Raw genomic sequence first — 23,934 nt, forward strand, 5'->3', positions numbered from 1 at the left:
TCTAAAGCCTATCCCCTTTTCCATATTCTCCATCTTTTAGTCTCCCAGGATTGAAAGCGAGGCATTGTGTGGCATTGATCCTATCCTTCCATAGTCTTCTAAGGCCCATCCCTTTGAAATGTCTCTTACATATATGTTCCTTCAACTTAATTTCTGCTGCCATCACTTGAGTACAGGTCCTGAGCTTTTATGCTTTGACCATTATAACAACCTTCTACGCGGTCTCCCAAGTGCCTCCCAAATTCCTACTCTCTACCCATACCAACTGCTAACTTTCTAAAAAAAACTGGTTTCATCATATCACTCCCCCTTCCTAAGCCTTCAAAGACTCCCCATGCCTTTGGATGCCATTCTGAGCTCTCTAGGATCTCTTCCATGTGTCTATATAAACTTATTTCCCATTATTTTCCCATAGGAGCCCTGAGCTTCAGCCAGACCTGTCTTTTTCACCCGCTGAGTTGGTCTCCCCATTCCTGATGCCAGCCTTTAGAACATCAGTTAACCAAAGGAAGAAGAGATACAGAGCCAGGAGAGCTGGAGGCTCTGGGGAGGAGAGCAAGTGAACTGAAAGCATTCCATTAAGGGTGCGACTTGAGTGGGAGGATGCCACAGAAGGTGCTTTAAAGTGCTATGCTAATAATGAGAAGTTGCAGAAGGAAGAGGGAGGGAGCTGAAGTATGACCTTTAGTGGTTGATTAGCCTGCGCTAGATCAAGATGTTTTGATTTAGGTTGGCCTGAAGTTGCCTGGAGGCACTGCTATTTAATCGGAAGCCCCAGTCTCTCTTCCCATTTGTCTTTGCAGAAGGAAGCCCACAAAACTAGACAGTAGAAATAGGATTCTAGGGAGAATATCTAGGTTTTAATACAGCCATGGCATTGGAAAGCTGGGAGTCCCTCTTGTTTTAGTTCTTGTAAGAGAATGCTGAAGATATGCAGAGCATAGCTCTCCATTTTTCGTAAAAGCTTATGTATGTGTATGGACATTGTAAATTCCATGCTGATGTCTCTGAGCTGTATGTTGGAAGTCTGCTTAAGTCTGGGTACTTCTATAAAAATCAGATTTTACAAAGTGGTTGTAATCCAGCCTGTCCGTAGATCACACCATCCACTGTCATGTAAATCTGGGTTTTGTCACTTTTTGTGGCTCTGTAAAGAGTGCTAGGCTAGAAGGCTAGAGACCGGGGTTCTTAGCCACAGTCTGCTTCTGATCAGATAGATACATGACCCCAGGCAAGTCACTTAACACTTTTTAGATGTCAGTTTTCTCATCTGTAAAATGAAGGCATTAGACTAGATTATTAACACTGTTCCTTCCAAAAAACGTATGAAAATTGTATAACTGAAAGGCAGGAAGTGGAATAATTGAGGCGTGGAACTTGGGGTGATTTCCAAATTGCTTTAAATTTTAGAAAATAGTCCCTGTACACGCTTAATGTGCTATATCACACTTACTAGTTAGTTAGATCGGTAAATGTCACTTCATCTCATTGGTATCACTTATTTTTGGGTCAGGACAGAGTCCTAGCAATGGTTACCTCTGAAGAGTGGAACTGGGAGGTTGGTGAAGAGATAGACTAACCTTGTATGTTGAGATTTTTAACAATGAATGTGTGTTACCTTTATGATGTAAAAAAAGTTCGTAAAATGTTTTTGACAGGATTATTTTTAAAACTTAGTCAAGAGGAAAGAGATGCTGTATAATTTTTACAAAGTAATGAATGGCTCTTCTGCTATCTCCTCTGTTCAACTCTTTCTGCAATGTTTGGGTGGCTTAGTCTAACTCCTATCTTGTGTATTTTTCCAAGGCCACATTTAAAATTTTTTATTTTGTGTATGTATTCATTAAAATGTCTTCTATCAAAACAAAAAATCTAAATAATCGAACGTGTGATCTGCATAATAACATTCATTTTTCTGAGAATAGGTATTGGTCAATAGTTACTGTTGAAATGGTCTGAGAGTGAGAGAGGAAACTGAACATTTTTATCTGAGGGAGTTTGTCAAATTCTTTGAAGATATTTTTTCCTTCAGTAACAGTGCAATTGATTACTGGACGAAGGAGAACAGTTTCTAAAATTCAATGTCTACATGTTAGGATCCTCTAGTGAAGATCAAATTTCTTTTGATCCTGTCGTGTTTTCAAGTGAAGTCTGACAGATGTGCTACTTCATAATTTTTCCTAATTCCCTGGGGTAAGAATTGAAAACTCAAAAATGCATTTTGCAGATATTTTAGACTAATTCTTACGATTGTTGAGCCACTAAAAAATCATACTAGGTAAAGAGACTGGTAACACAAAATGGTGGCCTGTGTCTCAATAGAATTAAACTATAAATAATTTATTTGCCCAGTTTATTTTATTGTTATTTTTTAGTTTATTTTTCAATTACAGTTGACATAAAATATTATATTAGTTTCAGGTTGCCTAGTTTATTTTAAAATATGTGGTCATGAGAGTCTTTAACCATCTACTGAAGAAACAATTCAGCAGGCCACAGAATATCAAGTAAATTTCCGCAATATATTAGGGGGTCAATTTCTTAAGAACTTTTTTTAAAAATAGAAGACTCAAGTAAGCTAGAATTCTTTTATGTGGTCCTACTGGTAGTATTTCCTGAAGTTTGTTCATGAAAATTGGTGGACTGAACCCCAGAATGATAGCATTGAGTGTTCTCAGGGAGAGAACTAATGTCATCAAATAAAATGGAGTTTGAACATTTCAGCAAGTTCAGGACACTAAGAAGTGCCCCTAGGAAAGAAACTTTGAGAAAAAGGAATCCAAGAGAACTGGATATTCCTTTTTTATTTTAATTTTTATTTTCTTCAATTACAGTTGACATGCAATATTATATTAGTTTCAGGTATACCGCATAGTGGTTAGACATTTACAGAGCTTACGAAGTGATTCCCCCACTAAGTCTAGGACCCACCTGGCACCATACTTTGTTATTACAATATTAATTGACTATATTCCCTATGCTGTATTGTACAATCCCCGTGACTATTTTGTAACTGCTAATTTATACTTCTTAATCCCTTCACTTTTTTCACCCAGCCTTCCAACCCCGCTCCCATCTGGCAACCATCAGTTTGTTCTCTGTATCTATGAATCTGTTTCTGTTTTGTTTGTTCATTTATTGTGCTCTTTAGATTCCACATATAAGTGAGATCATATGTTATTAGTCTTTCTCTGTCTGACTTATTTCATTTAACATAATATTCTCTAGGTCCATCCATGTTGTTGCAAATGGTAAGATTTCATTCTTTTTAATGGCCTAGCAATATTCCATTGCATATATGTACCACTTCTTCTTTATCCAGTCATCTATTGATGGACACTTAAGTTGCTTCCATATCCTGGCCACTATAAACAACAGCACTACAATGAACATGGGAGTGCATTTATTTTTTTTGAATTCGTGTTTTGGATTTCTTCAGAGAAATACCCAGAAGTGGAATTGCTGGGTCATAAGATAGTTCTATTTTTAATTTTTTGAGGAAACTAAACCATTTTCCATAGTGGCTGCACCAATCTGCAATCCCGCCAGTAATACACAAGTGTTCCCTTTTCTCCACATCCTCACCAACACTTGCTGTTTGTTGATTTATCGATGCTAGCCATTCTGACATGTGTGAGGTGCTATCTCTTTGTGGTTTTTATTTGCATTTTGCTGATGATTAGTGACACTGAGCATCTTTTCGTGTGTCTATTGGCCATGTGTATGTCGTTTTTGGAGAAATGTCTATTCAGGTCCTCTGCCCATTTTTTAATTGAATTGTTTGGAGTTTTTTGGTGTTGGGTAGTATGAGGTCTTTATAAATTTTGGATATTAACCCCTTATCAGATGTATCACTGGCTAATATTTTCTCCCATTCAGTAGACTGTCTTTTCATTTTGTTGATGATTTCCTTTTCAGTGCAAAAACTTTTTAGTTTGAGGTAGTCCCATATGTTTATTTTTTCATTTGTTTTCCTTGCCCTTTTTTTCGATATTCTTAAAACAAGTAATTTTACAAGAAAAAAATGATATTAGTATGCAGAATACACAGAATAATAAAATGCCTCCTTTGAACCTAAAAGTGTATCAGTCCCCTGAGTTAAGTGAGAAAACCACAAAAAAAGTGAAATCAGGCCAAATTATTACAGCATTAAGGGAAACAAAATTGCATCAAATAGGATCAGAAAATTTAATGCAAGAAGAGAGTTTTAAAAGGAGATACAAGACAATTCCATTCTTTTAATGATACAGCATCTTCCTAATGTGCACTTCACAATTTTAACATCCTCCTTTATAGGTGTGTTAGCTGTAAACAATTTATTAAGACATTTAACACAATAAAAAGGCATTTAACATTTTAAGGTGATTCAGCTGTCACAGCGTTCTGTTTACCTAAGGGGCAAGTGAACCTTTTCTTATAGCTATCAGAATTGGGGTCCATTTTAGTTGTGAGAAAAAAATTGTTGAATTTGAAAAGTTTTAACTTGCACAAATATTCCATATAAGGCTAAGGGGAAAGTCATTTGTCTCCTCCGCAGATAGAGTTGATTGAAAAAGCAGGGCTTCTTATTTTTCATGTCATTCTTTCTCATTGGTCAGTTTACCAACAAAAGAGCACTTTGTGATGACAAAGATGATAGAATGTTAAATTGGATAAGAAAGTAAGTTGGTTGAAAAATGCTGTTGAAATTGATTTATTCAAATTGTCTGTGTTGTTGCAGAACAAGTTTTCCCCAAACTTGTAGAGAGCAGATGGAAAAAGAAAAATAGTTTATCTTCCAACAAGAGAAATGATGTTCCTACTAAATATAGACTCTTTGGCTTTAACTTGAGACATCTGGGAAAATATTCAAACCCATTAAGCATCTAGATTGTAACCACCTAGAAGAGCCCAAGGTCCAGGATAACCCTCTCTATATGGGATAACAAAGGGCAAATATTACCAGGCTGATTTCATTTCCTTTAATAAAATATAAAAAGTTTTGTCAAGGAGAGGGAAACAAACATGTCTCTCTGCATTCCAGCAAGGCTTTTTATTCATTATCAAGGGCTTGGTAGCAAGCTAGGAAGGCTTGGACTGAACTGAACTACTGTTCAAGGAAGTGTTCAGATAGGCTTTTGGGTGTGTGTGCCCCAAGTGGGTCAGTGCAGTGGCTCAGCACCAAGTCAGAGGGATGTAGTAAGTGGTGCTTTTCAGTGAGAGAGCCTTTCAGTGTAGATTGTGACAATCTACAATATAGAAGGATTATTTTTGCTCTTTGGAAAGATTCACTGCCATTCCCTTTCAATAGTTATCACCCTAGAGCATTTTAATTAGCCGATTATTTTTTGATTTACAAATATTCAGTTTATGTAGTTTTTAAGGGATACTTCTCTTGTGAAAAGTTAGATGCAGCTGCCCTAAATATGTTTTTCAGTTACCTTGGATGGGGAAATGAATAGCATGTTCATTAAATTTGCACATTATACGAAGTATAACCAGATCATCTATGTTTTGGAAAAGGGTTACAAGTGACCTTTAGAGATAGAGCAAGGGTTTTCAGAAAGGGCTCTAACACCACTCCCACATCCCCTTCAAGGACGGTTGATCTGCTTTTGTCTCTTTTACTTACTTATACTTCCTGGCAAGATTTCAATGGAGGAAAGGGTTCTTCTATTTGAAATAAACAAATAAAAACAAACAAACAAACAAACAAACAAACAAATAAATACCTAGCAATGAATCAGAGAAATGGTCTGGCCAAAATAGGATGAAGTTCAGGAAGGACAAGTATTGGGATGCTGAGGTTTGTGGGAGCCACTAAATAACACCCCTACCTTTCCCTCCTCCATTGAAACCGATGGAGAAATAAGACACGGGAGCCAGACTGAGTTCTAAATAACAGCTTCATTCCTGTTAAAAGCTAGACTGGATGATATAGCCTAGATGTGTGTTCACAAAAAGCTTCCAAATAATTCACACGCTGACAGACCTCCCCTATGGGTCTGTTGTAGGGGCAAAGCCTACCCCTTAAACACTATATGTCAGAGAACATACCAGAAAATTAGAAAGACCTTCAGCAATAGGCCTAGAGGAAGCATGCCAGTTTCCTGTTGCCAAACCCACTGGTCAGATAAGAAGATGGAAATAAGGGTGCAGAGGTTCAGCAACAGCCCCAGTAACGGGTAAATGACTTACTCTGGACCACTTGCTTTGCTAGTTAGTTACAGCCAGGAATAGACTAGGGACTTCCAAGCCCTAATCCACTGCTCCCATACCCAATTGGTCTGCGTTTAGACATCAGGGAAAGTAGGCTTCAATTCAATGAAATTTGGAAATTCTTTTAAACTTACAAATTTTTAAGCTAATAAAACAAGGCATGTCTATGAGGTGACTACTTTGTTTCCCCGAAAATAAGACCTAGCCAGACTATCAGCTCTAATGTGCCTTTTGGAGCAAAAATTAATGTAAGACTGGGTCTTATATAATATAATATAGTGTAATGTAATGTAATATAATATAATATAATACTGGGTCTTATGTTAATTTTTGCTCCAAAAGATGCATTAGAGCTGATGGTCTGACTAGGTCTTATTTTTGGGGAAACACGGTATGTAGAATAGGTAGAAGAATCTCTAGTACAGTGGTTTAAGTTGGTAGGCACTCAAATTAGGTTACCTGGGTTCAAATCCTGGCTCTGTCATTTACTAGTTGTTTGATCTGGACAAGTTGCTATCCTCTCTGAGCCTCAGTGGGCTCATCTATAAAATGGAAATAGTAATAGCACCTACTTCATGGTTATAAGGCTCAGATGAGAACACATACAAAATGTCATGCTTAGCATAAACGAATTACTGACACATAGGCACTGATAAATATTACCTATGGTTATTATTTGTCGTCATGATCATGATCATGATTTTACTTCTGGGAGACTTTTAAAACTTGATCTGTGAAGACAATAAACTCTGACCTTAGGATTTTACCCATTCCAGTTTACTCCTTTGTCCTAAACTTTTTAGGTCTCCCAGGCTAGAAGTTTTGTAATCAATCATCTTTTACTCTTTCTCTTTTAGGCCCATGATCTGTTTGTCACCAAGTCCTATCTTGTTTTTTTAAAATGTTTCTCTGGGGGTGGCTGGTTAGCTCAGTTGGTTAGAATGTGGTGCTGGTAGCACCAAGGTTTTGGGTTCGATCCCCACATGGGTCACTGTGAGGTGTGCCCTCCTTAGATAAATAAATAAATAAACAGTACTAAATAATAAATAAATAATAAAAAAAAAGGAAATGAGCTTCATTTAAAAAAAATAAATGTTCTCAATTAACCTCTTCATTCCCATCCTAATTCAGGCCCTGATTCCCTCTGGCCTGGATTGCTTTTCAAGCCCTCTAGCTTCTTTTTCCTGACTGTAGCTTCTTCTCCAGTCTGTCCTATATGACACTGCCAGGCTGACCTTCCTGAGGCACTGCTTTGATCCTGTTTCCCCTGCCTTGGAATCTGTAATGAGTCTATTGTATGCCAAAGCAAGGCCAAGGTCTCCCACCTGACCTTCAGGACCTTCTAAAACATCTCTTTCCAGTAGATATATGATGCCAGCCAGACACAAAATTGGGAGTTTTCTAGTAGCCACATTAAAAAGCAAAAAGAAACAAATGAAATATATTTTATTTAACTGAAAACATTCAAAACATCATTTCAACATGTAATTATAAAAATAAATGAGATATTTTCATTCTTTTTTTCTTTTGTTCCAAGTCCTCCAAATCCATTTGTATTTTACACTTACATCACATCTCAAGTCAGACTGGCCATGTTTCAAGTGCTCAGTAGCCATATGTGGCTAAAGGATACTGTATTACTGCCACTGTAGAGTGTGATTTGCTACCACTGTCACCCCCCACACAAGACATACCTAAATCTTACTTCTTCCTGGTTTGTTAAAACAAAACAAGGATGGTAATACCATGACTGTTTTATAAGGTTGTCTTAAGCAAATGTGAAGTGTGGAAGTGCTTTGAAAGCTGTAAAGCTCTGTGAGAATGTAGGGAAGTTATTATCAGGAGTAAAGGTTTTTACTGATACTACGAGAGTAGGATATCTTTGGAATAATTTGAAAGAAAAGACTATTAAGGAGGTAAATGGGCTGTCCTGAATTCACACTTATGAAAAAATGAACTCTAAGCAATGAAGGAAGAATAGAAACATATACTTTCACCCATTAGCTCTTCATAATTATCTTTTTGAAAGAAATTTGTCATATTAATAAGGTTCTCTAAGTTAATTTAATTAATTTAAATTAATCTGTAGGCCTTTTTTCCCCTTCAGCATTCTGAGGAATGGATTTAGAGGCATTTAGTTCTTCTCTTGAAGGAGCTAGACTGCTACCAAGAAGTTCACTGCTTTGGGCAGTAAATGTAGCCCATACCCTTTGTGGTACTGACATAGGAGAAGCATTCAGATTTCTTGTATTGTCTGCTTTGTTGCAAAGAATTGGAATTGACCTAAAAACACAACGCTAGCAATACAGGTGCAGAAATGATTTGTAAAATGTTTTCAATTCATATTATAAGAGGAATTTTAAAGAGTAATTATTCTGTCAGGTTAATTAGTAAGACTACTAACAATCAGAGGACACATTATTTTAAATATTGTTGAGTTATAGTGTGCTTGCTTAAGTGGTACCCAAATCTTATTCCAGCCCTTTACCAAGACACGTAGTCCACTAATTTTTCTTTAGTCATGCCTTGAACTAACTTGTGGCTCTCAGGAGTTCAACATTTGCTGTAGATGTAACTCTGTTTACAGTGTGAGAAATAAGATTGTTAAATGAAGTAACTCTGGAAAAAAAAGTCAACTTTATAAAGTGGTTTCTGGGTAAGGGACCCCACCATTTACAGGTTTGCCCAAACCGGAGACCTCAACCTAACATGTGACCCCCTTCTCCCTCATCCATCCCTCTAATTAGCTACTAAATCCTTATGACTCCACCTCTGAAATACTTCTTTTATCTGCAACCACCTGTCCTTCCCCACTGCAGGCTTTCATCACTTTTCTCATAAGCTATGAAGATCGCAACAATCTTCAAGTTTCCCTGCCTCAAGCTTCAGCCTCCCCTCCCCTCCACAATTTATTCTCTAACTCCCAGCAGAACGATCTTGCTAAAATACAGATCTGATCATGCCACTCCCCAAATTAAAAACTTCAAGTTATTCCCAGGACTGACAGACAAAATCCAAACTACTGAGCACAATGTACAAAGCACGGTACAGTCAGAGGCCGACTTATCAGCCTTGCCTCCTGCCATGTACCCAGAAAAATGATAATCAAATTACTTGCTGTTACCCAGGAAGGCCTATTCTCTTATGAGCTCTGTTCTCTTCCTTTGGACTGCTCCCTCCACTCCTCACCTCAGTGTGGGATGTCCCATGATCTTCATGCCCTTCAGCTTTATCTAATACCCTATCTACTGTGAGAAGCCTTCGCTAACTCTCTGATCATTTGTTCTTTCAGTCTCCCTAACTGCATTCCTTATTCTTTGGTGGCAGGAATTCCTCAAGGCTAATTCCTGTCTATATCCCCAGTATGTAATATTCTGCCCAACATAGCATAGTTAGTCCATAAAAAATGTTGAATAAATAAAGGAATGAATTGATGCTATCCGTCTCAACTGTATACCTTTCTCTTCTACCCCAAAGAAGAAAGCTAAGGGGGCCAGCCCGGTGGCTCAGGCAGTTGGAGCTCTGTGCTCCTAATGCCGAAGGCTGTCGGTTCGATTCCCACATGGGCCAGCGGGCTCTCAACCACAACGTTGTCAGTTCAATTCCTCGACTCCCACAAGGGATGGTGGGCTCTGCCCCCTGCAACTAGCAACGGCAACTGGAACTGGAGCTGAACGGCACCCTCCACAACTAAGATTGAAAGGACAACAACTTGACTTGGAAAAAGTCCTGGAAGTACACACTGTTACCCAATAAAATCCTGTTCCCCTTCCCCAATAAAATCTTTTATTAAAAGAAGAAGAAAGCTAAGTTTTGAATTCAGTGTGATTTGCAATCACGTGCTGTTATTTCTAGGTATTTGATGAGGACAGTTAAAATCACAATCTTTCCTTTTAGCTCAAGTTTAAATTGTCTAGTCTAGTAAGATTTTGCTTGGGCCACAAGGAATTATTCTCATGCTCTACTTTCCCCATCTACTAAAAGTCATATTTACAATCTGGCCAGAAAAACACATGGAAAGATTTTACCTTTAGATCCTTTGATTTATAGGATACTTTAGGAATATTAAAAACAAACAAACAAAAACTAAGCACATCTTTTTTGTTTTTTAAATTTTTATTGGGAAATATTGGGGAACAGTGTGTTTTTCCAGGACCCATCAGCTCCAAGTCAAGTCGTTGTTTTCAATTTAGTTGTGGAGGGTGCAGCTCACTGGCCCACATGGGAATCGAACCAGCGACCTTGGTGTTATGAGCACTGCGCTCTAACCAACTGAGCCAACCGGCCACCCCAAGCACATCTTTAATTTCACAGAATCCCAGATCATTGGACTGGAATGGATCTTAACCAGGATCACCTTCACTTTGTATGGTTATGCGGGTTGTGTACTGTTCAACCTCAGGGGCCACCATTCTCAGGGATTCTAATGTGAATGCATCCTCGAGGGTTGTATCGTGCACAGCCTTGCACATCCTTAAACAGCGTCCCTTCGTTTCTAATGATCTTCATTTTCAGATAATGAAATTTAAGTCCTAAGAACCAACAGGTTTGCTCTAGGTCATGTAGATACACTTCATGGAAGGGTGCAGTTGGTAATCTTCCCGCTTTCTGCCTCTCAGTCATTCTGATCCAAATTGCTCCAGGAAACTGAAACTAGAAATATGGTGTTTGAAAAACTCATAGACACAGACAATAGTTTAGTGGTTACCAGAGGGTAAGGGGGGTGGGGGTGGGGGGTGGAGATGAGGGTAAGGGGGATCAAATATATGGTGATGGAAGGAGAACTGACTCTGGGTGGTGAACACACAATGGGATTTATAGATGATGTAATACAGAACTGTACACCTGAAATCTATGTAATTTTACTAACAGTTGTCACCCCAATAAATTAAAAAAAGAAAAAGAAAAAAAAGATGGTGGTTGCTATAGTTGTATGGATAATGGACGATATGCCTTCAGCTACACATGAAATTTAAATCATGTGGTTTTTCTCTGTATTATTTACTCTTGCTTTCCACCTCCAGCTCTACTGGCCTGATCTGCATGATTTCAGCATTCAGAATGTCACTGCTGCCCTCAGGGCTACCAAGACTCAGGTGGCTGTTTGTCCCACCAAGTTGCCAAGCTGTATTGTCTGCTCTCTGTCTTGCTGGCCTGCTCTGTGACCTACTGTTAGCTGCCATTTTCTTTTTTTGGCTTCTCTTCTTGGCATTTTGTGCCGCTTTGTTTTTATAGCCATCACTAACCAGTCAACATGATTCTCCTTCTATTCTACAGACCATTCAATCACAGCATGTTGACTGTTGACCTTGTGCCTTTGGTTCTTTGCTGCTGCTTATAGATGCCGGGGTGCTTAGGGGATGCTGCTTCTTTGCCAAAACTTTTTAGTTTCTTTTCTTTTTCTCCTTATTCTAGATTTGGGGCTTTCTGAATGCTTGAAGATGCCAGAAGGGTTGTCTCCAAATAGTTGTGGCGCTATTCCTATAATTCCCCTTTTATTCTTGTTTCAAGTGAAAATACTGTTCAGGGGGAAGAATCTTGGTTAGGAAAGTTACTATAAATCAGATTCCCAGTAGCTAATTGTTTCTATCAAGGACAATGCATTTAAAAAATTACTCCTTCCTCTACCCCTTACTCCATGATCGTCATCAGTGTCAAACAAAGATAAATACTTGGTAGGCTTGATTGAGCCTGAATAGAAAACTGGACTTCTTTAACCAAAGCCCTCTAGCCATGATGCACAGATGCACTATTTGCATCTTTGCTCTTAATCGTTAATGCTGGCAGATCTTTCTGAAACTGCTTGCTGTAGTTTCACTTAATCAGTTGAGATATAGAATAGAATTAGATTAAGGAACTATTAATTTGTTAGAGGTTTGATAGTTGCTGTTTAGTGGTTGCTTGTACTTTATATATTGTTCATTGTATAACTGGGAATTTCTTTGTAAATGTTTGGTTTTCAGGCTGGTTGGAAGGAAAACCACGCAACATTCATGAATGAACTAAAAAATCTTCAGGCTTCTGGACTGACTACTCTTGGTCAGGCTCTAAGATCCTCATTTGATTTGTTAAATCTCAATAGATTAATATCTGGAATAGACAATTATGGACAGGTAAAAAAATTTTGAGTGAGTACAGCTAATTTATTTTGGTGACTTGGGGTATGAATTTAAAATTGGGTATGGTTAACAAATTTTCTGCTATTTTTCATAACTTTCAAAAAGAGGCCCACATATCTTTTAAATATATATATATAAATATATATATATGTATATATATATATATATATACACACATATATACACACATATATATATATATATATATATATATATATATATATATATATCTTTTGGGGTCGTCTTATATGTAACTTGATCATAAAATAGTTAAAATCACCCACCCATCAGATCACCAGATATCTGAGAATGGGATTAATAAATTGCTGAGAAATATTAGAACAAGACAATTGAAGAGAAATTTAACTCCCTCATCCTTCCCAATTCAATGAAAAAGCTCTAAGAATGACAGGAAGGCAAAATAGCATTTGCTGCTGCTACCATTGTCCTTTCCTACTGTCATAACTGTGCTCACAATAACCAGAGTCACTCTCCAGGTTGCAGAGCATAAGTCACTAGTGTCCCCCATCTGTGCCAGGATTTTGACTCAGGAGAATGGATTCACGAGTGTGGATGATGCTGCCATTATAGTCTCTTTAATATCTTTTCTTAATGATTACTTGCAAAGCAGAAGGAGAGGAGTATTTGGATGTTACAGTTTGGGAGTTCCTGAATTATAACAATTCCTCAGTTTATTCTGAATGTTACCTCTTCAGGGATTGGTATTTTGATCCCCATCCACTCAGTCCCTAATCTTTCCCTTCTTATTTATCCAGGAAAATTTTATCACACACTTGGGAGATCACTGGCAAGGCAAATGTAAAAGTTTAAATACAATATTATTACTTTACACGGCTCTAATACTTTTTAAATGTATTTTAGGGGAGAAATCCATTTTTTTTAGAACCATCTATTTTAATTACCATCACAGATGGAAACAAGTTAACAAGTACGGCTGGTGTTCAAGAAGAGGTGAGATTTCATTTTTAAATTTTTCGTTTAAATAGCAGAGAACATGCAGCTATTTCTGTGGGAGGCATACATTTCTAATTAAAAATAAGTTTAATCAAACTTTCCATCTTGGTGATCCTTGAAAGATTGCTTCATTTTATTCAGTAAAGTGAAAGAAACGTGAACCCTTTAATTCTTTCTTCATTTTTGTATGGGTTGTTCTGACGAAACTCTTCACATTTTGCCTTATCAGCTTCATCTTCCTTTGAATTCGCCTCTGCCTGGAAGTGAACTAACCAAAGAACCTTTTCGTTGGGATCAAAGGTTATTTGCCCTGGTGTTGCGTTTGCCTGGATTGGCTTCAACTGAACCAGAGCAATTAGGGAGTGTACCAACTGATGAATCTGCCATCGCACAGATGTGTGAAGTCACTGGAGGTATTGGCAGTATTTAACATTCTAAAGGAAGAATTCAGGGCAGCAGTGGTTAGTTTTTCTTAAATGTCATCTCCATCCATCCTTTACTTCAGAATCTTGTAATGCTGCTGCTTAAGCTCATCATTAGTGTTGTATTTTAGGGTTTCAAGTGCTTGTATTGTGAAATAGCATTTTATTTGATTGAATTTGTGCTATTTGTTTTTCCTTCTGGTATAGGTCGCTCCTACTGTGTTAGAACACAAAGAATGTTGAATCAGTGTTTAGAATCTCTAGTTCAAAAAGTTCAGAGTGGTGTAGTTATTAACTTTGAAAAAACGGGACCAGATCCACTTCCTATTGGAGAAGGTACAGTAGAGAACTTTGTTTTCACCCTATAGTGTTACATGGGAGAATGATCTGAGATTGGAAAAACATTAAACTAATCTTAAATGACACTCAAATCATTAAAACAAATATTTTACTAATATAATTTAGACTAATGAGTGATTACATTGAACTCTGCCTTGCCCTATTTTGGGGGACAAATGAAATATGCTAACTTAAATAATTAAAATGCATGTGGGATACATGATGCAGCATTATACAATGCGCAGTTTCCCTGCAATTTTAAGGGTGATGGGGAAACTATAATGAATCAGTCCACAATAAACTTGATGCATTTGCTTTGTGTTCCGTCCCCTAACTATATACATAGGTTGTATTATCAGCATTGCTTCTACCTTTCAGTAAATTTCGATAGTTTTTATTTTGCCTTTGTGGTCATTGAGTCAACTGGTTAGTAAAGAATTCTTTTGTCATCTAATTGGGAATTAAAAGAAAATCTAAATGGAATTTATGACCTATTTTGTCAGATTCCAAAACTGTAAAACAATACCAGGGAATGAACAATTTCATTTGCCAAATTTGGAAAAATAACTAGTGGTTTGGTGTGTTTATGTGTCTAAATCTGAGAAAATTTAAAACTAATTTTACAATAGTTTCCCATAGTCTGCATATTTTGTTCATAATTAAGGATGGGGGGGATGTTGGATTAGAAGGGATGGATTAGATGAAAAGAGTTGCTAGGGAGAACATTCAAAAATCCTACTAGTCACTTTTTTTCATGAATCACTGTCTTGTACTTTGCTTTCAGCTGAAAAATGTGTACAAGAAGATCAGCAGCTGTGAAAAGAAATTCATGCTTTTGTCTGTCTTTTGTTTAACTTTTAGATGTTCTTATGGATTCATCTAGGCCAAGCAATTCATTTGCTGTTCAACCATGGCATAGTTGTCATAAGCTCATTTATGTACGACCTAACTCTAAAACTGGTGTTCCTGTTGGACATTGGCCAATTCCAGAATCTTTTTGGCCAGATCAGAATTTACCTTCACTAGTAAGTAACATAAAACAAAAGTTAAACATCATTCTGGATTTACTGATTACAGTAAACCTTTTTTAAAAGCTTTGAGGCTTTAAGCCATGTCTTCTATCTCTTGCCAGAAGTATAGCTTGTACCGTGTTTCCCCAAAAATAAGACCTAGCTGGACAGTCAGCTCTAATGTGTCTTTTGGAGCAAAAATTAATATAAGACCTGGTCTTATTTTACTATAATGCAAGACCCAGTCTTATATAATATAATTTTTGCTCCAAAAGACGCATTAGAGCTGATTGTCTGCCTGGGTCTTATTTTCAGGGAAACACGGTACCTAAAAACAAGAGAAGACTTCCTTTCTATACTGGCATTCTTTCTTTCAGTTGCCTTTACCACTTGAACTGCCCTCTTTGGATGTTAAAGCATTGTTATTTTGGATGCTGTTGCAATCCGTGACTTGGTTTTATTTCAGAGCAGCTGACTTGATTTACATGGTATACACAATATCTAAGAAGTGCAACATTGATTTTCATGTACAGGATGTGATCAAACAATATGGTGAATGTTTAAAAAAAATTATTACAGTAAAAGACACATTGCCATTAATCCCCCTCAAAATACTTCTTCTCGCTTTGAACACACTTATCCCATCATTCTTGCCCCTTATTGAAGCAGTTCTGGAAGTCCTCTTTTGTGAGTGTCTTTAGTTGCACCATCGTGGTTGCCTTGATGTCCTGAATCATTTTGACTTTGGGGAAGAGCCAGAAATTGCACGGTGCCAGATCCAGTGAATAAGGTGGATGAAGATACACTGTGATGTTTTTATTTGACAGAACTGCCATATACCAGAAGCGATAAGTGCCAAGGAGCGTTGTCATGATGGAAGATGACTTGTGGCACACTTTAAAACACACCTTCTCTTGACCATAGCTCACACCCGACTGACTGCACAGAACAAGCTGAAACTTGTCACACACTGTTACTAAGGTTCGACGTGCTGCTTCCCGTATTGAAGATCCCTGCCTTTCTGTTGGATGGCACTTAGCAGCAACATTCACCATATTTTGTGATCACAACGGAATGGCTCTGTGTGGCACATTACTTCTGGTACGGCAATTTCTGTCAAATAAAAACATTACTCTCTCAAGATCCATCCATGTTGAGAGAGTAATGCTGAGCGAAACAAGTCAGACAGAAAAAGCAGAGAACCATGTGATTTCACTGATATGTAGTATATAAACCAAAAACAACAAAAGAACAAGACAAACAAATGAGAAACAGAAACTCATAGACACGGACAATAGTTTAGTGGTTGCCAGAGGGTAAGCGGGGGGGGGGGGAGGTGAGGGTAAGGGGGATCGAATATATGGTGATGGAAGAACTGACTCTGGGTGATGAACATACAATGGGATTTATAGATGATGTAATACAGAATTGTACACCTGAAATCTATGTAATTTTACTAACAATTGTCACCCCAATAAATTTAATTAAAAAAAAAAAAAAAAAAAAAAAAAACATTACGGTGTGTCCGCATCCACTTTATTCACCAGATCTGGCACCCTGCGACTTCTGGCTCTTCCCCAAAGTCAGAATGACCATGAAAGGTAAATGTTTTTAATCGATTCAGGACATCGAGGCAGCCACGACAGCGCAGCTAAAGACACTCACGAAAGAGGACTTCCAGAACTGCTTCAGAAAGTGGCACGAACAATGAGATAAGTGTGTTCGAGGCAAGAGGGAGTGTTTTGAGGGGGATTAATGACAGTGTGTCTTTTACTGTAATAATTTGTTTTATTTAAACATTCACCATATTTTGTGATCACACCTCGTACATCCTCAAGAAATTCGAACTTGGTCTGCACTTTGTATAGGTTTTGAAACATTCAAAACACGTCATTTTACTTCCTCCTAGGAAGTCATTAAACAACCAGTGGGACTTTGTAGACCTGCTTTTTATCTTTTTGTAATCAATGGACTTGTGTCCTTGTCAATGCACCTTTAAATGATGGGTAATTAAGCAATATTTAAAAAGTGATCTCTAAGCAAGGACTTGTTTTTTGTTCACTGCATTTTGGTAGAAGAGGGTTTGATATTGTAGTTGTTCCTAGTACCAGAGGAATTGGCTTTTTTAGGGGGAGGGCTGGTGTCTAGTAATTAGGGAAATTATATGAAACCTACTCTCCCTTTCATATTCCTACCTCCCCCCAAGAGAGGGGGAGGGGCACGAAAAGATCACTACTTCTCCAGTATAGCATCTTCCTGGTTCAGCTAATCTGTAGTCTGTCTAAGTTTTAGAAATTTCTGACATGAACTGCATTTTTTCCTGGATTACTATTTTTAGGCTCCTGCATTTTTTCCAGGAATGGCCATGAAAGGCTTGAAGGTACAACTGAAGAACCATTTTCAGCCCCTGCTGTGGGTGAGGGTAAATCTTTCCCTCCTTCCCTCAGGGCTTCCAGGTGGTACACTTGTCAAATCTCAGTGCCCAGTTACTCTCAGCCCCTTCAAACCCCAGAATGAATGTTTTAGTTATGAAATTACTTCATTATTGCCCATGATAGGGCTTCACTCATGTCTTTATTGCTTTCTTATAGATTTAAATCTAATAAGCCAGAAATATTTCTCAAGTTTAATTAAAATTAAAATCAGGAAAAACTGGAATAAAGAAATTCCAAGTAACTCACACATAGCTCATATGACCATGCCTTTAGCTTTAAAAGCACACTTGGGGGCCATTTTTCTCAGCTCCCAAAATATCTTGTAGGTTTGTAAGTCATAAAGGTAAGTCAAAAGGTTTTTCCCCTTTTATAAAGGAAACAGAAATATTTTGTCATATTCATATTAGCCTTACAGATCTCTCAGCAAGAATAGGCAGAGCCATGCCCCACCCTTGTCCCTGGGACTTGTCCTAACTCCTTATCTCTCCGTATTGCCCTTGCTGCCACCATTTCTCTCTCTGATGTTCTCCATTCCAACAAACTACACCTGTTAATAAAATGGCTGCTGTATTAATCTGCTCTGGCACCCCAGGCACACAGGCCTTTGCAGCCCAGCCAGATGCATCCCCAGCTCTAGCCATTCAAGGCAAACATGTGGGTGTGACAAATGCTGTGAAAATTAAACTGGAAAAAAAATCTGCTGGGCTCTGGAGTTGTGACTGGTTCATTTTCGGTCTCTATCTTGCCCTTCCCATACCTTCACAATTTTTCATCTTGCTTGTTAGTGGCTCTAGCTCTGTCATTATCTCATTAGAAAGTTTCATGGATTTCTTCTTCCCTCACAGTGTCTGTCACCTCATGGTACAAAGGAATGAAGGGCAGATGACGCTTGGAGGTGACAAAATGGATCTAAAATCCCAAGTTCATCTTGCAGAGCTTAATTAATGACTGCTGAAGCATATTCAAAGCAGTTTTATTTTTCACTTCACTGAAATTGTAGTTATGAGTGTTATAATTTACCTTTCCTCTTCCCATTGCCAAGGGATGGTTGAGATGAAGAATCTAAGTGCCCTCCCCCGATCAAGCCATTGGTGGTACCTAGAGATCAGGAGCCCTATTTCTTAAAACACTAGTCTGTACCTCAGTGATGACTTTAAAGATGTAAAAGTGATTGCAGACTTGTTAGAAATGTAAGCTCACTTGGTAATGGACCATATTTCCCCCTCTTGTTTTTCAGCCTCCGCGAACATCTCATCCTGTTGTGAAGTTCTCCTGTGTAGATTGTGAACCAATGGTAATAGACAAACTTCCCTTTGACAAATACGAACTTGAACCTTCACCCTTAACTCAGTACATCCTGGAACGAAAGTCTCCCCATACCTGCTGGCAGGTACTTATTTTTACCTGTTAGACAAATATCTATAACCACTCTGGGATCTGGAAATTGTTTTAGGAAGTTTCAGAGGTTAATCTGAGGATAATTAGGCTGAGTCTGGTAATAATGTTTCTCAAAAAATGCTATCAAAAGCAACAGGGCCAAGGAAATAATTTCACACTGATAGGAATCATTAACCTACTGTACATTGCCATTTAAGGCAGTCAAATCTGATGAAACCTGTGTATTTGAGGACTTGGAGGATTTCCCTGAAGCTTGTCCAGGGAGCCCGGGTTAAGAGTCCCTAACCTAAGGGATGTAATTCTATTCAACTACGGCTTCTGCAGCTGAAGTAAGCTTCTCAGCCCTTAGTGTGAACTTGACAGATTGGAAGTACAAGATATCTTTGACAAAAAGCCATAAGCCCTGAAACTATTTTCTGTATTCGAGTAACGTAGCCAGACTCTACTTGTAGTACCAAACACACTGTTGTGTGTAGTGTGGCATTTACTTGGACAAAGCAAATGCACATCTACCGGCTCTTCTGAGTATGAACCTTCAGCTGGAAGGGCTTGCTGACTTGTTATAGACTCACCTTTGGATTTTAATTTGTAAAAATCCAGATATGGCAGTCACAGCCTTTTTATTTGGCTGTAATGAGGAAGTCCTACGTTGTTATGATGTTTGTTCTATTTCTAAACTACAGTACCACATAGCAGTCAGTAATTGTTAGCTTCTATTTACACAAGGAACACTTTCAGACTACCATCCTAAAATGTGAGATAATTGCTACTAGCTGTCTTTAAGCTACTTGAATTCTCCAAAGATGCTAAAATTGGTAGAAAAAAGAGAAACAGGCTTAAAGCAAGGATGTAAACGTGCAAGAAACAGAACAATCTCATGAATGTAATGTTGAACAAAAGGAGCCAAACATAAAAAATCACATATCATATGATTTTATTTCATTTATGTTTAAAAAGAGGTAAAGCTTACTCTGTCAGGATAGTGGTTTCTCTCAGGGATGCGGAGTGGTGACCAGAAAAGGACATTAGGAGGTTTTTGGTCATGTTCTATTTCTTGATCTGTGTGCTGATTACAAGTATGCATTCACTTTGTGATTTTTTTTAACAGTACAGAGGTTTTTTTTTAATTTTTCTTTACACTTATGCTATGAATTCTTAGGGAATGGGTTCCAGCAGCTCAGACTCCTTTCCCCTGGTTCTCACAAAGTGTGCTTCTCTGAGTGGGGCAGGCTGGTGTTTCAGTTGAAGCCAGGTACCTTTCTCTTTGGCTTCCTTCCTTTTTTGATCATTTTCCTTCACTCGTTTCAGGAAAGCTGTCTTGGCTCTTAGAGTGTTTAATATGCTCAATACGTACATTAATTCTCTTGGCAAAGATCTTGCCCTTAACTTGTTTACAACAATGCCAACTGCATGCTGGGTAACATTGTAGACCCTTCCAATTTTGCCACAGAAACATTTGTAGGGCATTCATTTTTGAACAGTGCCCATTCCCGTGATGACTATAATATCACCTTTCTTGTAGATTCACATGTATGGGGCCAAAGGAACGGCTCCATGTTTTCTAAAAGGCCTAGAGAACATATAGCAGGCACCTCTCCTCTTTCCCTTTGTGTTGGTCATTTTGGTGAATTACTGGAAGATGGCAGTCCCCCTCTTTGTGATCTTTTATTGAGCTATATACTTACAATTCATGCACTTTTTAAATATATTTTTACATTTCAATAAAATGCACCAAAAATGTACTAGAAATGTAGACAAGTGGTTAATAGAATGCTAACTTAAAGTCAAGATAGGAGGTTTGAATTTATTGGTTGAAAAAATTTTGCAACGAAAACAAATAAAATTACAAATTATACTTTTCCTCTAAAATAAACTCTCTTTTCTATATAGCACATTCCTTGTAAATCTTCTCCACTTAAGAAATCCTGCCCTTGCTTCCTGCACCACCCCTCAAATATTCCATATGCCTTTCTCCTGTACCTTAGGTTACTTTGGTTTAGAGTAGTTTTAATACAGTGAGTTAGTGGGAGTGAAAAAGAATAAGATGAACCAGGAACCAGGAAATTTGGCAAAATCATGATGGAGACTGGCTTCTAACCCTAGCTCTGTCACCAACTATGTGCTCTTGGACCAGACACCTACTTTTTCTAGTCGGTCTCTAATGATCGTTTTGAACCCCTAAATTCTATGAATCTGCAGGTGATAAGGAAATTGGAAAAACTCAAGAGACTTATGGGAAAGAAGGAAGGAAAGTAGGAAGGGAGGGAGGAAAGAGAGGGAAAGGGAGTGAGAGAGGAACAAAATCAGTGCTTTTCCTTTCATAGGAATCATATGTCTGATCCTTGATGGCTGTATGTTACTTTTTTTTTATCCTTTATGATGAATTTTCCCCCTCTTCTCTCATACACACTGAGAAGATCGGGGAAATCCAACGTGTTTCATTAGTTATCTGTTTCTACTAAGATTCAAATTAAGACATGAAATGTAGTAGATAGTTCATGTTTTAGTATAACTCATTCGTTTGTGGAATCAAAAATTACATAGCAAGAATTTATTCTTAGCTATAACTAAATATAGCAAGAATTTAGTGAACTGGTAGGCGATACTTCTGGTACTGAGAATTAGCAAAGTAAATGGATTCTGTTCACCGTCAGGGTTTGCCTTTTGTCTTAAATGATCCTGTTGAAGAACTCATGAGACACAGAGAAAACATCGTAGCTAGAGGACTCCATACAGCACATCAAGTATATGGGACCTGACAATATAGTATACATTAAATCAGGAATATCAGTGAGGAATAAGGTGACAGTCATATGGAATAAACATTAAATATTTTAGTTGTTATTGAATGTTTTCTCTATCAGCATAATTTACAAGATAAATGTCTTCTAGAGTTATCCAAAGCATCTCCTTGCTGCCTTAAAATAATTAGCACTAGTGCCTGGCTTATAATAGGCTATTCAGTAAATACTTCTTGGATGAAAAATGAGTAGGTGGCTAGGGGAATGGGCCATCAAAGGGAAGTAGAGAGCAAGATTTAATAGTAGTACACATGAAGAGTATTAGCATAATCCTTTAAATGGGCTTTGTTTTTGTAGTGGTGTGCTTCAAGCATGGAGCCGTGTTCCATTTTCCTAAAAGTCTTTACTCCGGTCACTTGTTCTTTTAAGAAGTCAATTCGTTTTAACAACTGGTATTGCTTAGTGGTATTTCAGCCTTATTTTCCATTGTGCTAATCAAGTAAATATTTGGGTATCATTGATGTAGCCTGCCATCTCTGAATGGTTACTGCACAGTACAGTTTCATTTCTTAATATAATTTATAAAAGAATTGCAATCTGAACATTCTTATATACTATGATATATTTGACATAACCATAGGTTAAAAGCACTATTCCCATTTTTAAATTACCATTAAATTATGCCATAGATGGTGGCTATGAAATGTTGCTGTGAGTTTGGTTTTACATAAAATCCTTATTGTCGTAACTGTATATCACTTAATGTTCTTCTCAGGTGTTTGTTACTAGCAGTGCAAAATACAATGAACTTGGATATCCATTTGGTTATTTAAAAGCCAGTATGACTTTAACTTGTGTAAACCTCTTTGTGATGCCATACAACTACCCAGTTTTACTCCCTCTTTTAGGTAAGTCAAGTATGTGCTATTTAATCATCTTTAAAATACAACAAAAACGAAAAATATGCATGATGGACCAAGCACTTTAACTGTAGTCACAGTAATTGATACCGAGGTAGATAAAAGTCTAAAAGCTAATTTGGAAGGATAGAATTTGCATACTGTTTTCTGTGTTGTTTTCTTTTTGTTTTCACATAAAATAGAAGAGATACTTAACCTCTGGTATGTGATCCTTATACAGTTCTTCAGGTTGCAAGCTCCAATACTGTCACCCCGCCCCCCCGACCCTCAGTTTTAAGTGCATTTGACTTTTTTCTACACTAGTTTGGGCCAAAAAGTACCATTGATTGGATTAATGCTTCAAATATCTGATGGATTTTTTCAGAAAATAGAGCTTCTGTGGAGGTATTGGCTCACAGCCATTCCTCACAAGAGTATTCAATGCTCTTGAGGCATCAGTTTTAGGCAGGGTAGCAAGTTAAGGTAATAGGTACAAGAGTAAACTCTGCAATACCTATAGTTGTAGAGGTTGTGGTTTCCATATCCAAATTCTAAAAGGAACAACTCCAGAGGCTATTACTCAGATATCACCGAAAATGTGTGTAGAGATTTTTTTCTCATTTAAAGAGCCTTATCTGTTTAAAGTAATATAATATCACGTGGTATCCTTCTAGTTGTAAAGTTGTGAATATTTTTATTTGGTGGAGTTTCTTAATTTTTTGCAAAAAGGACCAAACCTTTACTGAGTTTGTTTTTTAATTTTAATTTTTTTTCAATTACAGTTGACATTCAATATTATATTAGTTTCAGGTGTACAGCATAGTGGTTAGACATTTATGTAACTCATAAAGTGATCCCCCTGATAAATATAGAACTCAACTGACACCATACATAGTTATTACAATGTTATTGACTCTATTCCTTATGCTATACCCTATATCCCCATGACTATTTTGTAACTGCAAATTTGTGTTTCTTAATCTCTTCACTTTTTCACCCATTCCTCTCCACCTCCCTTCTGGTAACTATCCCTCTGCTCTCTGTTTCTGAGTCTGTTTTTGTTTTGTTTTGTCAGTTTGTTTGGTTTTTTTTTTTTAGATTCTACATATAAATGAGATCATATGTTATTTGTCTTTCTCGGTCTGACTTATTTCACGTAGCATAATACCCTCTAGGTCCAGCCATGTTGTCATAAATGGTAAGATTTCATTCTTGTTTATGTCCAAGTAATATTCCATTGTATACAGAGGGTGCCAAAAATGTATACACAATTTAAGAAAGGAAAATTGTATTAAAATTGTAATACTCAACATATACCAATAACAAAAGGTGAATACAAGTCACGTTTGACTTCTGCAATGACAAGAGGTGCTCAGTGGTTACCATCAGCATCCAGAC

General features: G+C 37.5%; 1 protein-coding gene across 8 annotated transcripts in view; it reads left to right on the forward strand.

Annotated features, from left to right (window-relative positions):
• Positions 1 to 23,934, forward strand: part of LOC109436244 (integrator complex subunit 6-like) — a 56,494-nt gene that overhangs the window by 11,967 nt on the left and 20,593 nt on the right. For 5 of the 8 annotated variants that reach the window (XM_019714684.2, XM_019714683.2, XM_074324308.1 and 2 more), the window contains exons 3-9: positions 12,162 to 12,311; positions 13,200 to 13,289; positions 13,522 to 13,705; positions 13,922 to 14,050; positions 14,915 to 15,078; positions 18,736 to 18,888; positions 22,413 to 22,545. In XM_019714684.2, coding sequence (XP_019570243.2) covers positions 12,162 to 12,311; positions 13,200 to 13,289; positions 13,522 to 13,705; positions 13,922 to 14,050; positions 14,915 to 15,078; positions 18,736 to 18,888; positions 22,413 to 22,545 — 1,003 coding nt within the window. Of the gene's footprint in view, positions 1 to 591; positions 616 to 12,161; positions 12,312 to 13,199; positions 13,290 to 13,521; positions 13,706 to 13,921; positions 14,051 to 14,914; positions 15,079 to 15,890; positions 16,071 to 16,610; positions 16,776 to 18,735; positions 18,889 to 22,412; positions 22,546 to 23,934 lie in introns of those variants that run through there. The other 3 variants (XM_074324307.1, XM_074324310.1, XM_074324309.1) reach the window with 3 other exon arrangements.

The sequence above is a fragment of the Rhinolophus sinicus genome, chromosome X (genome assembly GCF_036562045.2).
Source record: "Rhinolophus sinicus isolate RSC01 chromosome X, ASM3656204v1, whole genome shotgun sequence".
Classification (NCBI taxonomy): Eukaryota; Metazoa; Chordata; class Mammalia; order Chiroptera; family Rhinolophidae; genus Rhinolophus; species Rhinolophus sinicus.